This window comes from Perca flavescens, chromosome 19, assembly GCF_004354835.1.
Source record: "Perca flavescens isolate YP-PL-M2 chromosome 19, PFLA_1.0, whole genome shotgun sequence".
Taxonomy (NCBI): domain Eukaryota; kingdom Metazoa; phylum Chordata; class Actinopteri; order Perciformes; family Percidae; genus Perca; species Perca flavescens.
This window is the reverse complement of record NC_041349.1, coordinates 212,501-237,500: the sequence shown is the minus strand read 5'-3', so window position 1 is coordinate 237,500 and position 25,000 is coordinate 212,501. Positions and strand designations below refer to the sequence as shown.

At 45.5% G+C, this 25,000-nt stretch overlaps 2 protein-coding genes across 7 annotated transcripts in view; both read right to left on the bottom strand.

Annotated features, from left to right (window-relative positions):
• Positions 1 to 25,000, bottom strand: part of mogat3a (monoacylglycerol O-acyltransferase 3a) — a 183,844-nt gene that overhangs the window by 116,197 nt on the left and 42,647 nt on the right. The gene's annotated exons all lie outside the window — the stretch shown is intronic.
• Positions 2,736 to 25,000, bottom strand: part of tsc22d4 (TSC22 domain family member 4) — a 23,326-nt gene continuing 1,061 nt past the window's right edge. Inside the window, exons 2-7 of one of the 5 annotated variants that reach the window (XM_028564280.1) lie at positions 24,703 to 24,924; positions 19,593 to 19,726; positions 7,995 to 8,046; positions 3,243 to 3,320; positions 2,818 to 2,897; positions 2,736 to 2,783 (exon numbers count right to left, since the gene is read on the bottom strand). In XM_028564280.1, coding sequence (XP_028420081.1) covers position 2,783; positions 2,818 to 2,897; positions 3,243 to 3,320; positions 7,995 to 8,046; positions 19,593 to 19,726; positions 24,703 to 24,924 — 567 coding nt within the window. In that variant the 3' untranslated portion in view covers positions 2,736 to 2,782. The other 4 variants (XM_028564279.1, XM_028564278.1, XM_028564276.1 and 1 more) reach the window with 4 other exon arrangements.

Here is a 25,000-nt window from a genome sequence, read left to right as displayed (position 1 = left end):
GTGTTGGCTCATCCTCTTCCTCTCTTAAAGGGCCAGCAGCCTCCCAGAGCTGCTGCACAGAGAGGAGGAGACAGGAGCTCTCACTCTGTCTCAGAAATCACACAGTAGCCAGGCTATGGTCTGACCACAGGCTCTTTGCTGCCGATGGCCCCCGGCTGATTCAGCCAACGCTGTTTTGTTGTATCATAGCAACGATTTGTATTATTTCCTGTTCAAAGATCAGAAATAAGGGGCAGTTGAAGCATGCGCAGACGCTTAACCCGATATTACTCCGGTTAAAGGTGCACTAGGAGTTCCTGCATGACGTCACTTCTGTTATAAATACCAAACAAAACAGAGCAAGCTCGCCCCTCCCCCCATGTTTCCGTAACTGTCATGACTAACTGACTGTCACTAAGCCCCACCCCCTCCCCCAACCATCTTGACGGTGATTGGCTGGAACGTGGTTTGTTGTATTTTGGTGCACAGCCTGTGCCTCTAGTGTTTGTTTGATGTTTACGACCATTGTGTTGTCTCCCGAGACAGGGCTTTTTCACGGTGTGTTCAGGGACCAGGCAGCTAGTGGATCAAGGAGATCCTAAAATGAAATCACGCTGAAATCATGCAGGAACTCATAGTACACCTTTAAGATGTATACATGCAGGAACTCATAGTGCACCTTTAAGATGTATACATGCAGGAACTCATAGTGCACCTTTAAGATGTATACATGCAGGAATCCCCCTGTTACTGAAGGAGTTCTCTACGTCTGAAGGTGTTATGAGAACTCAGACTTTAACGGTCAGGCCTTCACCTGAATATAATCGTTTTTTAAACTGCTCGTAAACGCACTGACACACTGAGCTCTGTAGTCTGGATCAACAGAGGAACATTTCCAGGATAAACTTCCTCTCTCTGTGTGTTTCTGGTCTCTTCAGGAGACTACATCAACCTCGTAGCCACCGAGCTACACTCTGAAAATATCAAGTTATGAAGAAGCTGTAGATGGTTTAACAAGGAAGGCCTGCTGGTTCTTTCAGAGAATGATTAAAAAGATTTATAAAGAATATGTTAGATAATTTCCTCTCTAACTGGGAGGTTTTATAAAGAATATGTTAGATCATTTCTTCTCTAACTGGGAGGTTTTATAAAGAATATGTTTAGATCATTTCCTCTCTAACTGGGAGGTTTTATAAAGAATATGTTAGATCATTTCCTCTCTAACTGGGAGGTTTTATAAAGAATATGTTTAGATCATTTCCTCTCTAACTGGGAGGTTTTATAAAGAATATGTTAGATCATTTCCTCTCTAACTGGGAGGTTTTATAAAGAATATGTTAGATCATTTCCTCTCTAACTGGGAGGTTTTATAAAGAATATGTTAGATCATTTCCTCTCTAACTGGGAGGTTTTATAAAGAATATGTTAGATCATTTCCTCTCTAACTGGGAGGTTTTATAAAGAATATGTTAGATCATTTCCTCTCTAACTGGGAGGTTTTATAAAGAATATGTTAGATCATTTCCTCTCTAACTGGGAGGTTTTATAAAGAATATGTTCGATCATCTCCTCTCTAACTGGGAGGTTTTATAAAGAATATGTTAGATCATTTCCTCTCTAACTGGGAGGTTTTATAAAGAATATGTTAGATCATCTCCTCTCTAACTGGGAGGTTTTATAAAGAATATGTTAGATCATTTCCTCTCTAACTGGGAGGTTTTGGGACTGATTGGTGGGATCCAGAGATCCCCTGGTAAGAGCCAATGAGGTGTAACCATCAGCTCATTTAAATATCTCACGTTACTGTGTTGTGTCAACAGTTAACTTCATTTAATATTGGATGTTTTCTTCTGCGCAGTGCAAATGTTCCACCAAAACCAGTTCCTTCCTGAGACTATTTAGGATTTAAGACAGAACTAATTAAATATAATAATAAACCAAACCAGTGGAATCCACTGGTATAAACCAGTGTAAACTGGTTTAAACCGACTCTGTGACTCTGTGACCTCTTACAGACCATCTAGTCAGGCGTTCAGGTATTCATGTGTTTTAACATGTTCTTGTTCATTTCATCTTTGATTTGATTTATTGTGACTGTGAAGCACTGAGTGTGTGTGTGTGTGTGTGTATCTGTGTGTGTGTGTGTGTCTGAGTGTGTGTATGTGTGTGTGTGTGTGTGTGTGTGTGTGTGTGTGTGTGTCTGAGTGTGTGTGTCGTTGTCTGTGTGTGTGTGAAATAAACTTAGCTTGCATGTTCTGTAGTTAGACATTATTAATTTATTAGAAACTACTCTCCATCATCATCATCATCATCATCATCATCATCTTCTTCTTCTTCTTCTTTATGTAAAACTTCTCCGCTGACACAAACAGTCTGTTGCCATGGTTTCCAGAGTCCTCGTTAGTCTGACCATCAGCTGTTAAACTCGTTCACTCTCAAGTGAGGGGGGTGTGAGTGTTGTGTTGTGTAGCTTGTGTAGATTGTGTGTTGTGTAGCTTGTGTGTGTCATGTGTTGTGTAGCTCGTGTGTGTTATGTGATGCGTAGCTTGTGTGTGTTATGTAGCTTGTGTAGATTGTGTGTGTTGTGTTGTGTTGCTTGTGTAGATTGTGTGTGTTGTGTTGTGTTGCTTGTGTAGATTGTGTGTGTTGTGTGTTGTGTAGATTGTGTGTGTTATGTATTGTGTAGATTGTGTAGCTTGTGTGTCCTGTGTTGTGCAGCTTGTGTAGATTGTGTGTAATGTGTTGTGTAGCTTGTGTGTGTCATGTGTTGTGCAGCTTGTGTACATTGTGTGTGTTGTGTGTGTCATGTGTTGTGTAGATTGTGAGTGTTGTGTGTGTCATGTGTTGTGTAGATTGTGTGTGTTGTGTGTAAGAGTTCTCAGGATGTGGTTTTCTCTCTGCAGCTGCTGGTTCTTCTCCTGTGTAGATTCTGTGTTATGTTTTATGTGTGTTGTGTAGATTGTGTGTGGTGTGTGTTGTGTAGATTGTGTGTGTCATGTGTTGTGCAGCTTGTGTAGCTTGTGTGTCATGTGTTGTGTAGCTTGTGTGTCATGTGTTGTGTAGATTGTGTGTGTCATGTGTTGTGCAGCTTGTGTAGATTGTGTGTGTTGTGTGTGTCATGTGTTGTGCAGCTTGTCTAGCTTGTGTGTCATGTGTTGTGTAGATTGTGTGTGTCATGTGTTGTGTAGATTGTGTGTGGTGTGTGTGTTGTGTGTTAGAGTTCTCAGGATGTGGTTTTCTCTCTGCAGCTGCTGGTTCTTCTCCTGCAGATCTCTGATTTGTTCCCTGAGAAGCTCCACCTCCTCTCGGACAGCCAGCATCAGGTGACTCTTCACCAGGTCCTGAAAACAGTCAGTCAGACATCAGTCAGACATCAGTCAGTCAGACATCAGTCAGACATCAGACAGACATCAGACAGACATCAGTCAGTCAGACATCAGTCAGACATCAATCAGTCATCAGTCAGTCAGACATCAGTCAGACAGACATCAGTCAGTCATCAGTCAATCAGACATCAGTCAAACAGACATCAGTCAGACATCAATCAGTCATCAATCAGTCATCAGTCAGTCAGACATCAGTCAGACATCAGTCAGACATCAATCAGTCATCAGTCAGTCAGACATCAGTCAGACAGACATCAGTCAAACAGACATCAGTCAGACATCAGTCAGTCAGACATCAGTCAGTCATCAGTCAGTCAGACATCAGTCAGACAGACATCAGTCAGTCAGACATCAGTCAGTCAGACATCAGTCAGACATCAGTCAGTCAGACATCAGTCAGACATCAGACAGACATCAGACAGACATCAGTCAGTCAGACATCAGTCAGACATCAGTCAGACATCAGTCAGTCAGACATCAGTCAGACATCAATCAGTCATCAGTCAGTCAGACATCAGTCAGACAGACATCAGTCAATCATCAGTCAAACAGACATCAGTCAGACATCAATCAGTCATCAATCAGTCATCAGTCAGTCAGACATCAGTCAGTCAGACATCAGTCAGACATCAATCAGTCATCAGTCAGTCAGACATCAGTCAGACAGACATCAGTCAAACAGACATCAGTCAGACATCAGTCAGTCAGACATCAGTCAGTCATCAGTCAGTCAGACATCAGTCAGACAGACATCAGTCAGTCAGACATCAGTCAGACATCAGTCAGACATCAGTCAGACATCAGTCAGTCAGACATCAGTCAGTCAGACATCAGTCAGACAGACAGTCAGACATCAGTCAGTCAGACATCAGTCAGTCAGACATCAGTCAGACATCAGTCAGTCAGACATCAGTCAGTCAGACATCAGTCAGACATCAGTCAGACAGACATCAGTCAGTCAGATATCAGTCAGACATCAGTCAGACAGACATCAGTCAGACAGACATCAGTCAGTCAGACATCAGTCAGTCAGACATCAGTCAGACAATCAGCAGTCAGTCAGACATCAGTCAGTCAGACATCAGTCAGTCAGACATCAGTCAGACAATCAGCAGTCAGTCAGACATCAATCAGTCAGACATCAGTCAGACAGACATCAGTCAGACAGACATCAGTCAGACATCAGTCAGACATCAGTCAGTCAGACATCAGTCAGACATCAGACAGACATCAGTCAGTCAGATATCAGTCAGACAGACATCAGTCAGACAGACATCAGTCAGACATCAGTCAGTCAGACATCAGTCAGTCAGACATCAGTCAGACAGACAGTCAGACATCAGTCAGTCAGACATCAGTCAGTCAGACATCAGTCAGACAATCAGCAGTCAGTCAGACATCAGTCAGTCAGACATCAGTCAGTCAGACATCAGTCAGACAATCAGCAGTCAGTCAGACATCAATCAGTCAGACATCAGTCAGACAGACATCAGTCAGACAGACATCAGTCAGACATCAGTCAGACATCAGTCAGTCAGACATCAGTCAGACATCAGACAGACATCAGTCAGTCAGATATCAGTCAGACAGACATCAGTCAGACAGACATCAGTCAGACATCAGTCAGTCAGACATCAGTCAGTCAGACATCAGTCAGACAGACAGTCAGACATCAGTCAGTCAGACATCAGTCAGTCAGACATCAGTCAGACATCAGTCAGACAGACATCAGTCAGTCAGATATCAGTCAGACATCAGTCAGACAGACATCAGTCAGTCAGACATCAGTCAGTCAGACATCAGTCAGACAATCAGCAGTCAGTCAGACATCAGTCAGTCAGACATCAGTCAGACAGACATCAGTCAGACAGACATCAATCAGACAGACATCAATCAGTCAGACATCAGTCAGACAGACATCAGTCAGACAGACATCAGTCAGACATCAGTCAGACATCAGTCAGTCAGACATCAGTCAGACATCAGTCAGACAGACATCAGTCAGACATCAGTCAGTCAGACATCAGTCAGTCAGACATCAGTCAGACATCAGTCAGTCAGATATCAGTCAGTCAGACATCAGTCAGTCAGATATCAGTCAGACATCAGTCAGACAGACATCAGTCAGACAGACATCAGTCAGTCAGACATCAGTCAGTCAGATATCAGTCAGACATCAGTCAGTCAGACATCAGTCAGACATCAGTCAGTCAGACAGACATCAGTCAGACATCAGTCAGTCAGACATCAGTCAGACATCAGATATCAGTCAGACATCAGTCAGACAGACATCAGTCAGACAGACATCAGTCAGTCAGATATCAGTCAGACATCAGTCAGACAGACATCAGTCAGACAGACATCAGTCAGTCAGACATCAGTCAGTCAGACATCAGTCAGACAATCAGCAGTCAGTCAGACATCAGTCAGTCAGACATCAGTCAGTCAGACATCACTCAGACATCAGTCAGACAATCAGCAGTCAGTCAGACATCAGTCAGACATCAGTCAGACAGACATCAGTCAGACAGACATCAATCAGTCAGACATCAGTCAGACATCAGTCAGACAGACATCAGTCAGACATCAGTCAGACATCAGTCAGTCAGATATCAGTCAGACATCAGTCAGACATCAGTCAGACATCAGTCAGTCAGACATCACTCAGACATCAGTCAGACATCAGTCAGACATCAGTCAGTCAGACATCACTCAGACATCAGTCAGACAATCAGCAGTCAGTCAGACATCACTCAGTCAGACATCAGTCAGTCAGACATCAGTCAGTCAGACATCAGTCAGTTAGACATCAGTCAGACAATCAGTCAGACTTCAGTCAGACATCAGTCAGTCAGACATCAGTCAGACAATCAGCAGTCAGTCAGACATCAGTCAGTCAGACATCAGTCAGACATCAGTCAGACAATCAGCAGTCAGTCAGACATCAGTCAGACATCAGTCAGTCAGACATCAGTCAGACATCAGTCAGACAATCAGCAGTCAGTCAGACATCAGTCAGTCAGACATCAGTCAGACATCAGTCAGACATCAGTCAGTCAGACAATCAGTCAGACATCAGTCAGACATCAGTCAGTCAGACATCAGTCAGTCAGACATCAGTCAGACATCAGTCAGACAGACATCAGTCAGACATCAGTCAGACATCAGTCAGTCAGACATCAGTCAGACATCAGTCAGTCAGACATCAGTCAGTCAGACATCAGTCAGACAATCAGCAGTCAGACAATCAGCAGTCAGTCAGACATCAGTCAAACCAACATGACATCATGACTTCGCGTAAACATACACGCCCACTTTCTTAAATCCAAGTGGCGTATCTGTACGCATTTTGAGCACCGTATACAGCGGACGGGTTGGGTTTAGTAAGAGAAGAACTGGTTGGGTTTAGTAAGAGAAGAACTGGTTGGGTTTAGTAAGAGAAGAACTGGTTGGGTTTAGGAGAATAAGAACTGGTTGGGTTTAGGTAAAGAAGAACTGGTTGGGTTTAGGAGAAGAAGAACTGGTTGGGTTTAGGAAAAGAAGAACTGGTTGGGTTTAGGTAAAGAAGAACTGGTTGGGTTTAGGTAAAGAAGAACTGGTTGGGTTTAGGTAAAGAAGAACTGGTTGGGTTTAGGAAAAGAAGAACTGGTTGGGTTTAGGTAAAGAAGAACTGGTTGGGTTTAGGAAAAGAAGAACTGGTTGGGTTTAGGTAAAGAAGAACTGGTTGGGTTTAGGAAAAGAAGAACTGGTTGGGTTTAGGAGAAGAACTGGTTGGGTTTAGGTAAAGAAGAACTGGTTGGGTTTAGGAAAAGAACTGGTTGGGTTTAGGAAAAGAACTGGTTGGGTTTAGGAAAAGAAGAACTGGTTGGGTTTAGGAAAAGAAGAACTGGTTGGGTTTAAGAAAAGAAGAACTGGTTGGGTTTAGGTAAAGAAGAACTGGTTGGGTTTAGGTAAAGAAGAACTTGTTGGGTTTAGGTAAAGAAGAACAGGTTGGGTTTAGGTAAAGAAGAACTGGTTAGGTTTAGGAAAAGAACTGGTTGGGTTTAGGAAAAGAACAACTGGTTGGGTTTAGGTAAAGAAGAACTGGTTGGGTTTAGGTAAAGAAGAACAGGTTAGGTTTAGGAAAAGAACTGGTTGGGTTTAGGAAAAGAACAACTGGTTGGGTTTAGGTAAAGAAGAACTGGTTGGGTTTAGGTAAAGAAGAACTGGTTGGGTTTAGGAGAAGAACTGGTTGAGTTTAGGTAAAGAATAACTGGTTGGGTTTAGGTAAAGAATAACTGGTTAGGTTTAGGAACCCGTCCACCCCCCGACCAACCTCCCTACGTGGAGTAGGGTTAGGGGATCACCCTTTTATTCTACTCTCTAAATTGCGTAAATTCATACGCAATCGCAAGGTAATGTAAGTCCATGGAGGCCAACCAGCGTTCATAAACACGCTAAAAAGGGAGTATGCGCCTTGATAACACGCCAATAGTGGCATACGAATCAGCGTGTGATACGGGTTAGGTATATATACGCCGATCAAACATCTCAAACATCAGTCAAACTTTCAAAAACCTTTAGTAAACGTTCAAATAACCTCAGGAAACTTCAGTAAAATCAAATGATTTCAGTAGAAATCAAACTCACCATGGCCTGTTCAATTTTGTTGTCGATGGCAATCAGGCTGTTACTGGAACTACTGAAAGACACAGAGAGACAGACAGGTGAGATACAGACAGACAGACAGACAGAGAGAGATCTCAGATAGACAGACAGACGACAGGTGAGATACAGAGAGACTGACAGACAGATCTCAGACAGACAGACAGGTCAAAGACAGACACTTCCCCTGCTTTCAGACATTGTAAGTTCCTTTTCCTTCGGAGAAACTAAATCAATACGCCGATGACTCTGTGACGTTCAGAGCAGCAGAGCCCGCCCCTTTCACCTTGTTGCCATGGTTACCTGTGGCAGAAGAGCAGCAGTGACGTCATGGTGCCTTCGGAGCCACGCCCCCCGGGCAGCAGGGTTGCGGGGAGCGGGGCCAGCACTGCTTGGTCAGCGGTGCTAGGGGGCGTGGCTGGCCGTGATTGGTCAGTGGTTCTAGGGGGCGTGGCCGGTCGTGACCACTGACTTGTCTTCGGCCAGGACTCCCTAACACCCGGCAGGTGACCTCTGACATTTCTACGATCCCGCAGCACCACAGGGGTCCCCGCAGGTGTCTCTGGTTGCTTAGCAACAAGCTTCAAAGTCCTCAGGGGGAGGGGTGGGGTGGATGGGGGGCGCCGCTGGGGGCGGGGACACGGGGCGGGGTCAGAGATCGGAGACACCGGCTGGTGCCCAGAAAACATTTTCTGCCGGCCAATCGCAGCTCAGATACAGACTGCAGGAACCTGCCAGCCAATCGCAGCACAAATACAACAGCTGGAACCTGCCGACCAATCGCAGCTCAGATACAGACTGCAGGAACCTGCCAGCCAATCACAGCTCAGATACAACAGCTGGAACCTGCTGAACAATCGCAGCTCAGATACAGGCTGCAGGAAACTGCCGGCCAATCGCAGCTCAGATACAACAGCTGGAACCTGCCGACCAATCACAGATCCTCCAACAGAGACCAACGGTGAGGTCTAGATTATTATCCATGAAGTCTGAACCCTGAGAGGTAGACTGAGCCCGAGCTGACCAACCGGTCTGTCTGAAACCAGCCTGCTTTTAAGATAAACAGGTTTTATTCTCCATGTCACCACCCACAATCCTAAGCTTGACAGCAACGTCTCTGATTGGTCCAACTCTCTGTTACTATGGAAACTTTTACCATACCCACCAACAAGTCTCTGATAGTTACGGTACAGTCTTTAACTTTGACTATTTTTGACTGTATTCAGAATGTTTTTTTAAGTTAGAGACTCCTGTCCCTCATTAGAAACTCCTGTCCCTCGTTAGAGACTCCTGTCTCTTGTTAGAGACTCCTGTTGCTCATTAAAGACTCCTGTTGGTCATTAAAGACTCCTGTCCCTCATTAGAAACTCCTGTCCCTCGTTAGAGACTCCTTTCTCTCGTTAGAGACTCCTGTCGCTCGTTAGAGACTCCTTTCTCTCGTTAGAGACTCCTGTCACTCGTTAGAGACTCCTGTCTCTCGTTAACGACTCCTGTCTCTCGTTAGAGACTCCTGTCCCTCGTTAAAGACGCCAGTCTCTCGTTAAGGACTCCTGTCTCTCGTTAAGGACTCCTGTCTCTCATTAGACTCCTGTCCCTCGTTAAAGACTCCTGTCTCTCATTAGAGACTCCTGTCCCTCGTTAAAAACTCCTGTCCCTCGTTAAAGACTCCTGTCCCTTGTTAAGGTCTAATGTCTCTTGTTAGAGACTCCTGTCTCTCGTTAAGGACTAATGTCTCTCGTTAAGGACTAATGTCTCTCGTTAAGGTCTAATGTCTCTTGTTAAAGTCTCCAGTGTCTCATTAAGGACTAATGTCTCTCGTTAGAGACTCCTGTCCCTCATTAAGGACTAATGTCTCTTGTTAAAGACTCCAGTCTCCATTAAGTTCCACACTCTTGTCCCTCATTAGAGACTCCTGTCCCTCATTAAAGACTCCTATCACTTGTTAGAGACTCCTGTCTGTCGTTAGACACTCCTGTGTCTCATTAAAGACTCCTGTCCCTCGTTAAGGTCTAATGTCTCTTGTTAGAGACTCCTGTCTCTCATTAGACACTTCTGTCCCTCGTTAAGGTGTAATTTCTCTTGTTAAAGACTCCTGTCCCTCGTTAAGGTCTAATGTCTCTTGTTAGAGACTCCTGTCTCTCATTAGAGACTCCTGTCTCTCGTTAAGGACTAATGTCTCTCGTTAAGGACTAATGTCTCTCGTTAAGGTCTAATGTCTCTTGTTAAAGTCTCCAGTCTCTCATTAAGGACTAATGTTTCTCGTTAGAGACTCCTGTCCCTCACTAAGGACGAATGTCTCTTGTTAAAGACTCCAGTCTCCATTAAGTTCCACACACTTGTCCCTCGTTAGAGACTCCTGTCCCTCATTAAAGACTCCTATCACTTGTTAGAGACTCCTGTCTGTCGTTAGACACTCCTGTGTCTCATTAAAGACTACTGTCCCTCGTTAAGGTCTAATGTCTCTTGTTAGAGACTCCTGTCTCTCGTTAAGGTGTAATGTCTCTTATTAAAAACTATTAAGTTCCAGACTCTTCAATGGCTCTCGTTAATGTTCCTCCTTCTTTCGTCCCACGATGTCCTGTGATTGGCTGGTTCCTCTGTGAGCTCACAGGTTCTTTAGGCTCCCCGAGAGCCTCGTCCAATCAGCAGCAGCTGTCTCAGGACGTCCAGATGTTGACTTTAAAACTCTTTAAACTCTGTGAGTGAGAGACATCAGGTCTCTCTACCACACGCTCTCTCTGCTCTCTGACTGGCTGCTGTCTCATTCCAGCCCCCGCCCACTCTGTCACGGCCAATAGAAACTCTGCAGAGGAATTCTCCTCCGGCCCACTCAGAGGGGGGCGCAACACAAAGCTGCATTCATCCGTTCACTCCTTCTTCTTCTGAGAATTTAAACTCAGTAGTCTCCAAACAATGTAAACATAATACTACTACACACAGAAAGAACCAATGTATGTTTCTATAGTAGTATTATGTTGTCTGTGTAGTAGTATTATTTAAAGAGTCCTAGCCAATCAGAGGCGGAGTAGGGAGGGACATTCATATAGCCTAATTTAAAGCATAGACCAAAACCATGTATATGTGTGTGTGTGTGTGTGTGTGCGTGTGTGTGTGTGTGTGTGTGTGTGTGTGTGTGTGTGTGTGTGTGTGTGTGTGCTTACTGGGACACTTGATGGAACTGAGCCATTGTTAAGGTTATCAATTTTGGTTGTGCTTTTCCTACTATGACAAGTCAAAATGTCTGCTGTGAAAAAGGTCCATTGAGCAGTATGAGGGCTCATCGGTTATAGTTTCACCGCTGTGAAATGGCGAGCAGTACGAGACTGTGACGGTTTAGTTTAGGCACTAAAACTTGGTGGAGATTGGTAGGGTTGGGTTAGGGATCAAATGCATTATTGTGGCCCCCAGAGGGTGCTGTCTGACAGCAAACATCACTGAGAGGCTGACCAAAAGATAAGGCACGTAGAAAACAGAATGACAGTGTTTACTTTTCATAGGAACAGTTCATGAGGGCAGCCTTTCTGCAGCCAATCAGAGGACAGCCTGTCTGCAGCCAATCACAGTCCAGTGTGACACTCACACTTTACAGATAAGGAGACGTCTTTGTATTGTAAAATGAATCATATGTACACAGTCAGAGAGATTATTAACAAGCAGAGGGAGAAGATGTAACTATATGTTTAATCTCAACCTGTTCTCTCAGATCTGAAGTATTCTCAGCAGAATGTTTTTATGAAAACAGTTTCAGTTTTCAGTAACAACAGTCAGACTTCCTGCTGACTCTGAATGAATAGGTCCTCTATTCTCTTAATCTCTCACACACCCCCCCCCCCCCCCACACACACACACACACACACACACACACAGAAACACAAACACACACATACATACATACACACACACACACAAACACACAGTCACACACACACACACACACACACACACACACACAGACACACACATACACGCACAGACACACACACACATAGACACAGACAGACACACACACACGCACACACATACACAGAGACACACCACACACCACAGGTCCATTTCCTGCTCTGAGATCAGCTGACTGGATTATGTAGGTCAGCTGTTTAAGAAGCATTAATGCTGCTCTAACTCTGGTCTGAATGACAGAGTCCTGTTAGGATCTGACTGTATCAATAAAGTTATCTGTTAGGAGCTGACTGTATTAATAAAGTTATCTGTTAGGATCTGACTGTATTAATAAAGTTATCTGTTAGGATCTGAGTGTATCAATAAAGTTACCTGTCAGGAGCTGACTGTATTAATAAAGTTAGGATCTGAGTGTATCAATAAAGTTACCTGTTAGGATCTGAGTGTATCAATAAAGTTACCTGTTAGGATCTGAATGTATCAATAAAGTTATCTGTTGTATCTACTAGCGGGGTCTCTGTAGCGATCAGGGCTCGTGCTACTGATTGTTTTCTAGTGATTTTCTTCTATTAAAGGGTCATTTCTGTTTTCTTACGAGTGTGCTTCTCTTCGTTTGTTTGTCAGCGACCTGAACGTGTGCATGTGGCGGTGTTGCCTGTTGATATCCAGCAGGCTGATGACATCATCACCTGCCAGCTACAGCGGGGGCAACAGTAGCCTCCAACAAAGGTACCAAGCCCACACTCAGCTGGCCTGCTGCTGCTCTGATGGTCATTAGTGATCTCTTAGTTCCCCAGTGGGAACGTGGACCAGGACCTGTGTACTCCAGATACATCGTTGTCTCTCTGATCATTCCCGTCTCCACCCCCCGATCATCTGCCGGCTGTCATCAGAGCCACACGGCCGCGGGGAAAGAGAGGGAGGCGGGGAGGCGTCAGCTGACCACCGGTAAACAGTAAAACTACCATCAGTAACCCTGAGCAACGCGCAGCCGCTGATGCCCAAGATGGATAAACTCCGAATCAACCACAGGAACTGCTTTGAATTCTGGGAATCAAACCTTACTGTGTTTACCGAGACCTGGCATCATCAACGAGTCCCTGATCCTCTGCTCAGGCTGGACGGTTACCAACGAGTCCCTGATCCTCTGCTCAGGCTGGACGGTTACCTAACGAGTCCCTGATCCTCTGCTCAGGCTGGACGGTTACTAACGAGTCCCTGATCCTCTGCTCAGGCTGGACGGTTACTAACGAGTCCCTGATCCTCTGCTCAGTCTGGACGGTTACTAACGAGTCCCTGATCCTCTGCTCAGGCTGGACGGTTACCAACGAGTCCCTGATCCTCTGCTCAGGCTGGACGGTTACCAACGAGTCCCTGATCCTCTGCTCAGGCTGGACGGTTACTAACGAGTCCCTGATCCTCTGCTCAGGCTGGACGGTTACTAACGAGTCCCTGATCCTCTGCTCAGGCTGGACGGTTACCAACGAGTCCCTGATCCTCTGCTCAGGCTGGACGGTTACCAACGAGTCCCTGATCCTCTGCTCAGGCTGGGACGGTTACTAACGAGTCCCTGATCCTCTGCTCAGGCTGGACGGTTACCAACGAGTCCCTGATCCTCTGCTCAGGCTGGGACGGTTACCAACGAGTCCCTGATCCTCTGCTCAGGCTGGACGGTTACCAACGAGTCCCTGATCCTCTGCTCAGGCTGGACGGTTACTAACGAGTCCCTGATCCTCTGCTCAGGCTGGACGGTTACCAACGAGTCCCTGATCCTCTGCTCAGGCTGGACGGTTACTAACGAGTCCCTGATCCTCTGCTCAGGCTGGACGGTTACTAACGAGTCCCTGATCCTCTGCTCAGGCTGGACGGTTACTAACGAGTCCCTGATCCTCTGCTCAGGCTGGACGGTTACCAACGAGTCCCTGATCCTCTGCTCAGGCTGGACGGTCATCAACGAGTCCCTGATCCTCTGCTCAGGCTGGACGGTTACTAACGAGTCCCTGATCCTCTGCTCAGGCTGGACGGTTACCAACGAGTCCCTGATCCTCTGCTCAGGCTGGACGGTCATCAACGAGTCCCTGATCCTCTGCTCAGGCTGGACGGTTACTAACGAGTCCCTGATCCTCTGCTCAGGCTGGACGGTTACTAACGAGTCCCTGATCCTCTGCTCAGGCTGGACGGTTACCAACGAGTCCCTGATCCTCTGCTCAGGCTGGACGGTTACTAACGAGTCCCTGATCCTCTGCTCAGGCTGGACGGTTACCAACGAGTCCCTGATCCTCTGCTCAGGCTGGACGGTCATCAATGAGTCCCTGATCCTCTGCTCAGGCTGGACGGTTACTAACGAGTCCCTGATCCTCTGCTCAGGCTGGACGGTTACTAACGAGTCCCTGATCCTCTGCTCAGGCTGGACGGTTACTAACGAGTCCCTGATCCTCTGCTCAGGCTGGACGGTTACCAACGAGTCCCTGATCCTCTGCTCAGGCTGGACGGTCATCAATGAGTCCCTGATCCTCTGCTCAGGCTGGACGGTTACTAACGAGTCCCTGATCCTCTGCTCAGGCTGGACGGTTACCAACGAGTCCCTGATCCTCTGCTCAGGCTGGACGGTCATCAACGAGTCCCTGATCCTCTGCTCAGGCTGGACGGTTACTAACGAGTCCCTGATCCTCTGCTCAGGCTGGACGGTTACTAACGAGTCCCTGATCCTCTGCTCAGGCTGGACGGTTACTAACGAGTCCCTGATCCTCTGCTCAGGCTGGACGGTCATCAACGAGTCCCTGATCCTCTGCTCAGGCTGGACGGTTACTAACGAGTCCCTGATCCTCTGCTCAGGCTGGACGGTTACCAACGAGTCCCTGATCCTCTGCTCAGGCTGGACGGTTACTAACGAGTCCCTGATCCTCTGCTCAGGCTGGACGGTTACTAACGAGTCCCTGATCCTCTGCTCAGGCTGGACGGTTACCAACGAGTCCCTGATCCTCTGCTCAGGCTGGACGGTTACTAACGAGTCCCTGATCCTCTGCTCAGGCTGGACGGCTGCTTGTGCGAGCCGACCGATCATCGACTAGAGGAGCGGAGGAGGCTGGTGCCTCTCTGTGAGTATAGACAGTAAACAGTAAGAGACACCACATGCAGCCCGGAGACAGAACTGCTCTATTCATCCCTGAGACCACACTACCTCCCAAGGCAGTTTGGCAGTGTTATCATAGTTGCTGTCTATGTCCCCCCCCCCCCAGCACCAATGCAAGTAAAGCCGGTACATGCATAGCAGAGTGTACATGAACAGATGCAGCGCACAGCCAGAGCTCCAATCTTAGGCTGTCTTACCAGGTTTTGAAAAATACGTAAGACGCCATACCCGAAATAATAAGATCCTAGATACAGTAAATGCTACGGAAATATTAAGAATGCATATTCTGCAAAGCCAAATCCCCCTCTTTCTAACTCAGACCACAATACTATACACCTAATCCCCTCTTATGAATCTGTTTTAAATTCAAAAACCAGAACATAAGACTGTTAATGTGTGGACAGATAACTCCATTGAGACACTAAAGGGGTGTTTTATGTGTACAGACTGGTCTCTATTTCATGCACTAGACTTTGACGATGCTACTGAAACAATAACTGATTATACAGAATTCTGCTTTGACAATGTGGTAGATAAGAAACATGTCATTGTTTACCCTAAAAATAAAACCTACATTACAAAAGAGATTAAAAACTGCATAAATCAGAGAAAGCAAGCCTTCAGAAACAAAGACAAGGCAGCATTGTCAGGTGTTCAAAAAGAGCTCAAACTGCTTCTCAGAAATACAAGAGAACAACATAAGTAAACCATGGAAAACAGGATACAAACATGTAATACTAAAAACTCTGGGCTACTATGAAATCAGTCACTGACATGAACCCTCCGAAAATAACAATTATCGCAGTGGATGAACTACATCGAGCAAATGAGCTGAATGACTTTTTCCTGAGGTTGGAGTCAGAACATCTCTCCCAGGAGCTCGACAGTGTGTCTGATAACGATTACACCCGCTGGCTGGACGTGGATCCATCCAGCGTTCAGCTCCTCTTTAAAAAGCTGTGCAGGCCCAGATGGACTACCAGCTTCTCTGCTCAACAACTGTGCAGAGGAATAACACCAGCATGGTGTCCCATACTCCAACGGGGTCTGGACCATCCCAGCTTTATGGAAGAAATCCATCATAACACCAGTCCCTAAAAAGCCCTCCGCCTCAGTGAATAATGACTTTTGGCCCATAGCTTTGACTCCTATTGTAATGAAATGCCTTGAGAAATGTGTAGTGTCCCAGCTCAAGGCAGAGGTTGAGCCAGTGTTGGACACGTGGCTATCTGCCTATAAACATGAACGCAGTACTGAAGATGCCTTCCTCTGCATCTCAGATCTTACTTCTAAACACCTTGAGGACACTAAAGCCTATTCTAGAATATTATTTATTGATTTCAGTTCAGTTTTTAATACTGTCCAACTCTATCTGCTTTTAAAGAAACTGAATGATATGCATGTTAACCCCCCACCATCAAATGGTTTCACTCTTTAACTAACAGGTTAAAGTCAATAGCACACTGTCAGAGGTCAAACATAGCAACATGGAGGTCCCACTAGGTTCTGTGATATCACCCATTCTTTTTCCACATTGTATACCAATGACTGCAGGAAAATACACACAAATAACTATATTATAAAATTTGCAGACAATACAGCAATTTTGAGCCTTCTCCAGAAGGATATAAACCCTTCTGAGTACCACGATGAGATAGACACCTTTATCAAGTGGTGTGACACCAACTATCTTATCTTAATTGTCACAAAAACACAGGAGATGGTCCTTGACCCAAGGCAAGTGATTGACCATGAGCCAGTTGTCATAAAATAATAACAAAATCATCCAGGTAACGTTTTATAAATACTTAGGTGTCCACATAGACAATCTTCTCTGCAGGAGAACACACACTGACCACCTGTCCATTAGACTGCAGCAGAGATTAGACTTCTTAAGGCGACTGAGACGGTACGGAGTCAGCAGCCAGATCATGCTCATGTTGTACAGGGAGATTCTGCACACACAAGACAGCTCTGAGGATAACAGGGAGGAAAGAGAACAAGTCCATACAGAGCCTGTATGAGCAAGCAGTCAGAAAACAAGCTGAAAGAATCCCTGCAGAGTCTCTACACCCTCTCTGTCCTGAATATGAACTCCTGCCATCAGGGAGGAGAGTCCGTGTCCCAAGATGTCTAAAAAAAACTAACAGACTAAAGTTATCGTTTATTCCAACTGCCGTCAAGCTGCTGATCTCCAGTAGTACATCTTAGCCCAGCAGAGCAGGGGGCAGTAAATACACCAGCACTTTAATTATTACAGTTAATTCTTAGGATGTCGTGTTGTCTGCGCTGTCATGTGTGTCCTTCTTTTGTGTCTCAGGACGCTTTGCTGATCTAATTCATGTTGATTTTATTGTGTTGTATTTGTATTTTATTTCATGTTGATTTGAGAATGTTTTTATATTACATATTGTTTATGTTGTAGCTCTATGTCCAAGACAAATGTCCCCTCAGGGACAATAAAGTGTCTTCTATTCTAACACTACAGTATGTTGAATAAAGTGCTGTGTGGGCCGGTGGTTCGATGCTGTCCTCATGTTAAAGGGTCTCCTGAGACAGACCAGACGGACTCACTGACTGCTTGTTTAGTTTACTGTCTCTTTGTTCCGGATTCACCACGATTCGTCCAATCAGAGGCCAGCTGTGTCTCGTCAAACACAACGCCGTTTAGAAGGAACCAAGCAGGCTTTTAGGAACCATGGATGTTTTTAGGAACTTCACACCAATCCCAGAATCTTGTGAGGAACTTTGTTTTTAGGAAACCCATTTCTTCTGAAACACTTATCTCATATAAGTAATATAATGATATTACACGTGGACAGACATGACGTGAGCCACTAATATAATATAAATAATATAATATAATATAAATAATATAATGATATTACACATGGACAGGTATGACATGAGCCACTAATATAATATAATATAAGTAATATAATGATATTACACATGGACAGATATGACGTGAGCCACTAATATAATTTAATATAATGATATTACACATGGACAGGTATGACGTGAGCCACTAATATAATATAAATAATATCATATAATATAATATAAATAATATAATAATATTACACATGGACAGGTATGACGTGAGCCACTAATATAATATAAATAATATCATATAATATAATATAAATAATATAATAATATTACACATGGACAGGTATGACGTGAGCCACTAATATAATATAAATAATATCATATAATATAATATAATTTAATATAATGATATTACACATGGACAGGTATGACGTGAGCCACTAATATAATATAAATAATATCATATACTATAATATAAATAATATAATAATATTACACATGGACAGGTATGACGTGAGCCACTAATATAATATAAATTAAAGCTGCAAGCAGCGATGATGGGCCCTCGTTTCTTGCATCGGGGGTACTGGCAAATGCAACATCACATGTAGACCACAAATTCTAAGTTTCATGTAAATCGGAATAACTTCTGCCAAGATACAACCGTTCCTGTTTCAACAGCCACCTACAGGAAGTTGTTCCTCCATAACTTGCGCATTGTTTTAGCTATCAAAATTATTTTGATAACTTTTAGTCACGAGGGTCCACCGAGTGTATATCCAAGTTTTCGTGCCGATCGGACTCACGTCCCAGAAGTAGTTAGACAAAGTAGGCTTCCCATATGTCAATATTTTGATGATTAAATAAAAAAAATTAAAAAAGCGCCACCTAATGGCCGATTGCAGCCAACTTTGGCAGAGTTGCTAAACCAGCCAGGAGGAACATCTTTGTCAAGTTTCGGGGCAATGCAAATAATTGTTGTCAAGATAATGCAACTTCCTGTTTAGACAGTACGTTGCTATAACTTGCGCATTTTTTCAACTATCAAAATTCTCTGGATGACTTTTCGTTATGAGGGTCAACAGATACTACCTGCAAAGATTCAAGAAGATTGAAGTCACGACTTAGGACGAGTTCGAAAGAATGTAAAACACCTGAAAAATGCATAATTAAAAATGGCCGCCTTCCGGTTGGGCGGAGCTAATGAAGGTAAATGGGAAATATTTCTGCAATGATTTTAGAATTTGGTAATTTTTTCTAAAAATAGAACCATGGAGTTCAAGACGAGTCTTATGTTCCCTTAAAAGTTGGTATATTAAGTTATTACTTTTGTCGGAATTAAGGCGCATGTTAGGGGGCGCTATGGAGCCCTCTGGCAACGCCCGAGCCCAATTACTTCAGAACTTTTCAATTTTCACCAGTTGTGACATGTGTGCTGAGTTTTGTGAGTTTTCGTGCATGCTAACCCCCTCAAAAATGCAACGAAGGACTCGGAAAAATAATAATCTGACGAAAAACAATAGGTTCCTTCGCACTTTCAGTGCAAGGCACCGTTGCGGCATTGCACTTTCGTGCTCGGGCCCTAATAATATCATATAATATAATATAAATAATATAATGATATTACACATGGACAGGTATGACGTGAGCCACTAATATAATATAATATAAATAATATAATATAATATTACACATGGACAGGTATGATGTGAGCCTACCTGTCGTCCCCCGGCAGGTTGAAGAAGGTCTGGTCCAGACTGAAGGCAGCTGGAGTGTGATTGGGGGTCAGAGTGGGATGGTACGGCCCGGCGGGGGGGGAGCTGGGCTGAGAGTGAGACAGCCTGAGGACAGACTGGCAGAGAGACAGACAGGTCAGTGGGTATGAGGACTATTACAGCTGTTAACTTCTTCCGTGTGTAAAACAAAGTGTCTGCTGAAGTCCAAACAACTCAGAAACTCTGGACAGATTTAGAGACCGACTCGCTGACTTGTTTTTGTTTTTTGCATTTCATCATTTTAGTTGTCTGATATCTTTCATATCCAAGATAAACCTAAAATATCTCTGATCCAATCAATAAATGGTCCAATCAAATCCATTCAGGAAGTTAGTGAAGCTGTTAGTGTGCTGGCAGTGTGGGTTAATATATGAACAGTGTTTAACTTAATGTTAACTAACATGACCTACGACATACTATCTTAACAATAAGAGTACTATCAGGGTGCTCCAGATGTACCTCTTCTTTTCATTCCTTCAGCCAACTGTATTTACCTTTACAACCACAGTCAGCCGAGGCTCGAGCCCCGAGGAACTTAAATCTAGTCAAGACGCCGCTAAATACTATTGGCCAACAACACGGTCTCATCAGCTGATCTGCATCAGCGCATCAGCTGGTCAACTCCCCTCACTGCTAATTGGCTATGCTCAATGAGGGCGCCTTACTTAAGCTGCTTCAGTTTGCTCTAACTGATTGCTGTTTTAGTTGCTCCTAATTGCTCGCAGCATTAGTTTGCTTCTAGTTACTCGCTGTTTTAGTGCTGTAACTGATTGCTGCTCCCATCATGCTGCCCACCTCCTCCCCTGCTCCACCTTGTCGTTAGAGGTTTTGAATGTAATGAAATACTCGATGCATCGAATCGTGGACATGTTGATGCGGCATCAATAATCGACCGAGCCATAATCGATTATTTCTGTTTACAATTTAATGTAGGCCTAACAACCTTTCTGTTTGCAGATTCTGGTATGTTTTGCTCAATCAGGTAGTGCCACGTAGCCACACAGCCGCTGCAGTTTTAGGGGCGGCTGTGGCTCAGTGGTAGAGCGGTCACATGCCAATCAGAAGGTTGGTGGTTCGATCCCTGGCCCTGCAGTCCCATGTCGAAGTGTCCTTGGGCAAGACACTGAACCCCAAGGTACCCCCGATGCTGCTCCATCAGAGTGTAAATGTGTGTGAATGATTATCTGATGAGCAGGTGGCTCCTTGTACGGCAGCCTGGGCCACAGTGTATGAATGTGTGTGAATGCTGAATGGTTCCTGTACCATGTTAAAGAGCTTTGAGTAGTCGTTAAGACTACTAGAAAAGAGCTATATAAAAACAGTCCATTTGTATCCAATTTATTTAGTATTAGAGCACTGCAGAATGTTTGGTTTTTGAAGCTTAAACAGCTATGCATTAACTATCCTACACTGTAAGAAAAGATACACCATATCTACTCATGACCACAGAATCCTTTCTTACAGTGTATATGGCTTCAATAGAAAAGATTTATTTGACGCATCGTGATGCATCAAGATATCAAATCGCTGATGTGTTAATCGTAATCGAATCTGGAGATTGGTGAGGATTCACACCTCTACTTGTCGTGTATAACGTGGCATTTGCTTCTATGTCATGGTTGCTGCTCTGTTCATATGGGGGAATAGTTAGCTCTCCCAGTCTTAACTACAGTTAGACAAGGCTCGAGCCCCGAGGAACTTAACTACAGTTAGAGGAGGTCCGAGCCCCTAGGAACTTAACTACAGTTAGACGAGGCTCGAGGAACTTATCTACAGTTAGACGAGGGCTCGAGCCCCGAGGAACTTAACTACAGTTAGACGAGGGCTCGAGCCCCGAGGAACTTAACTACAGTTAGACGAGCCCCGAGGAACTTAACTACAGTTAGACGAGGGCTCGAGCCCCGAGGAACTTAACTACAGTTAAACGAGCCCAGAGGAACTTAACTACAGTTAGACGAGGTCCGAGCCCAGAGGAACTTAACTACAGTTAGACGAGGCTCGAGCCCAGAGGAACTTAACTACAGTTAAACGAGGCTCGAGCCCAGAGGAACTTAACTACAGTTAGACGAGGTCCGAGCCCAGAGGAACTTAACTACAGTTAAACGAGCCCAGAGGAACTTAACTACAGTTAGACGAGGCTCGAGCCCAGAGGAACTTAACTACAGTTAGACGAGGCTCGAGCCCAGAGGAACTTAACTACAGTTAGACGAGGTCCGAGCCCAGATGAACTTAACTACAGTTAGACGAGGCTCGAGCCCAGAGGAACTTAACTACAGTTAGACAAGCCCAGAGGAACTTAACTACAATTAGACGAGGTCCAAGCCCAGAGGAACCTAACTACAGTTAGACGAGGCTCGAGCCCAGAGGAACTTAACTACAGTTAGACGAGGCTCGAGCCCCGAGGAACTTGACTACAGTTAGACGAGGCTCGAGCCCAGAGGAACTTAACTACAGTTAGACGAGGCTCGAGCCCAGAGGAACCTAACTACAGTTAGACGAGGCTCGAGCCCAGAGGAACTTAACTACAGTTAGCCGAGGTCCAAGCCCAGAGGAACCTAACTACAGTTAGACGAGGCTCGAGCCCAGAGGAACCTAACTACAGTTAGACGAGGCTCGAGCCCAGAGGAACTTAACTACAGTTAGACGAGGTCCGAGCCCAGAGGAACTTAACTACAGTTAGCCGAGGTCCAAGCCCAGAGGAACCTAACTACAGTTAGACGAGGCTCGAGCCCCGAGGAACTTGACTACAGTTAGCCGAGGTCCAAGCCCAGAGGAACCTAACTACAGTTAGACGAGGCTCGAGCCCAGAGGAACCTAACTACAGTTAGACGAGGCTCGAGCCCAGAGGAACTTAACTACAGTTAAACGAGGCTCGAGCCCAGAGGAACTTAACTACAATTAGACGAGGCTCGAGCCCAGAGGAACTTAACTACAATTAGCCGAGGCTCGAGCCCAGAGGAACTTAACTACAATTAGACGAGGCTCGAGCCCCGAGGAACTTGACTACAGTTAGCCGAGGCTCGAGCCCAGAGGAACTTGACTACAATTAGCCGAGGTCCGAGCCCAGAGGAACTTAACTACAGTTAGCCGAGGTCCGAGCCCCGAGGAACTTAACTACAGTTAGACGAGGTCCGAGCCCCGAGGAACTTGACTACAGTTAGCCGAGGTCCGAGCCCCGAGGAACTTGACTACAGTTAGACGAGGCTCGAGCCCCGAGGAACTTGACTACAAATCCAGGGTTGAAAGTGTGTCAGCAGGGAGGTAGGATGAGTTAGGACAGAATAACTCATTACTGAGGTGATGACTAACTTGTTCTAACCTGCAACAGACAGATAATGAACCAGTCCAACAGGTAACCACCGTCACATTCATGTACTCTCGGACACGTGGGAAAAACCAGTTCCAACGTTGGAAATGCGTGTGAACGGCTGCTGAAGTCCAAACCACAGCTGGGAATGTTTTTAGTGCCGACCTGCTACTCACACATGTAGTCATGCACTCACACACACATGCACTCATGCACTCACACACACATGCACTCATGCACTCACACACACATGCACTCATACACACATGCACACATGCACACACACACACACACACACATGCACTCATACACACATGCACTCATGCACTCACACACACATGCACTCATACACACATGCACTCACGCACTCACGCACACATGCACTCATACACACACGCACACATGCACTCACACACACATGCACTCATGCACTCACACACACATGCACTCATGCACTCACACACATGCACTCACACACACATGCACTCATGCACTCACACACACATGCACTCATGCACTCACGCACACATGCACTCACACACACATGCACTCATGCACTCACACACACATGCACTCATGCACTCACACACACATGCACTCATACACACTCACACACACATGCACTCATGCACTCACACACACATGCACTCATACACACATGCACACATGCACTCATACACGCACTGAGGCATGCACTCATGCACTCACGCACACATGCACTCACGCACACATGCACTCACACATGCACTCACACATGCACTCACACATGCACACATGCACTCACGCACACATGCACTCACGCACTCACGCACACATGCACTCACGCACACATGCACTCACGCACATGCACTCATGCACTCCCGCACACATGCACTCATGCACTCACGCACACATGCACTCACGCACACATGCACTCACGCACTCACGCACTCACGCACACATGCACTCACGCACTCACACATGCACTCACGCACTCACACATGCACACATGCACTCACGCACTCATGCACTCACGCACTCATGCACTCACGCACACATGCACTCACACATGCACGCTAGCTCTCACGCATGCACTCACATGCACACACTCACGCACACACTCACACACTCATGTAAATGTAAATGGACTGTATGTATAAAGCTCTTTAACATAGTACAGGAACCATTCACCATTCACACACTGAGGCCGAGGCTGCTGTACAAGGTGCCACCTGGTCACCAGATAAACATTCACACACATCTACACAACGATGGAGCAGCATCACTCACACACTCATGCATTCACACTTGCTGACTTGTTAGCATGTCAACATTTCCGCATTTCAGTTCTCTGACAATCTCATACCCAAGATAAAGTGGATCTGAAATCTCTCTGCTCCATATTTAAACTAATCAGGAATGATTCAGGACTTAAAGATGCAGTAGGCAAGTCTTATAAAAGTAACTTTTTGTCATATCTGCTGGAATTGACCCTATGATCCAGTAGTACTACATTAATTATGTAATATTAAAAAAATCCAGCTCCTCTGGCACCACCTACAGCCTGTAGTGCGATTGGCAAAATTCCAGATGCACCAATCAGGGCCAAAGGGGGGGTCTGTCTGCCTGTCAATCACTGCTCAGACACGCACACGCATATATAGCGTTCTCCCCTCAAATTTGTTGGCAAAGTCCTGGATCTTCACCATCTCACCTACTGCAGCTTTAAGTGAGGGTGTTAGTTCGTCCAATAGGAACGCGTCTTACCCGTCCTGCAGAGTCCCTGTCCAATCGTAGAGGCGGAGGGACGTTTCGTGGGCGTGGCGATGGCGGGGGAGGGGCGGAGTCTAACCCCGCCGCTGCCAGGATACGGACGTTTGGCCCCGGGTGGGTGGGAGAGGGCGGCCCGCTCTGCAGAACAAGCCCCGCCCTGCCTCTGATTGGCTCCTGGGAGTAGACTCCGCCTCTGATTGGCTCCTGGGTGTAGGGCTGCTCTCCGTTATAGGACAAAATCACATCAGGACTATTTAACACGAGGACTCACTGGCTTTTGGAAACATTATTA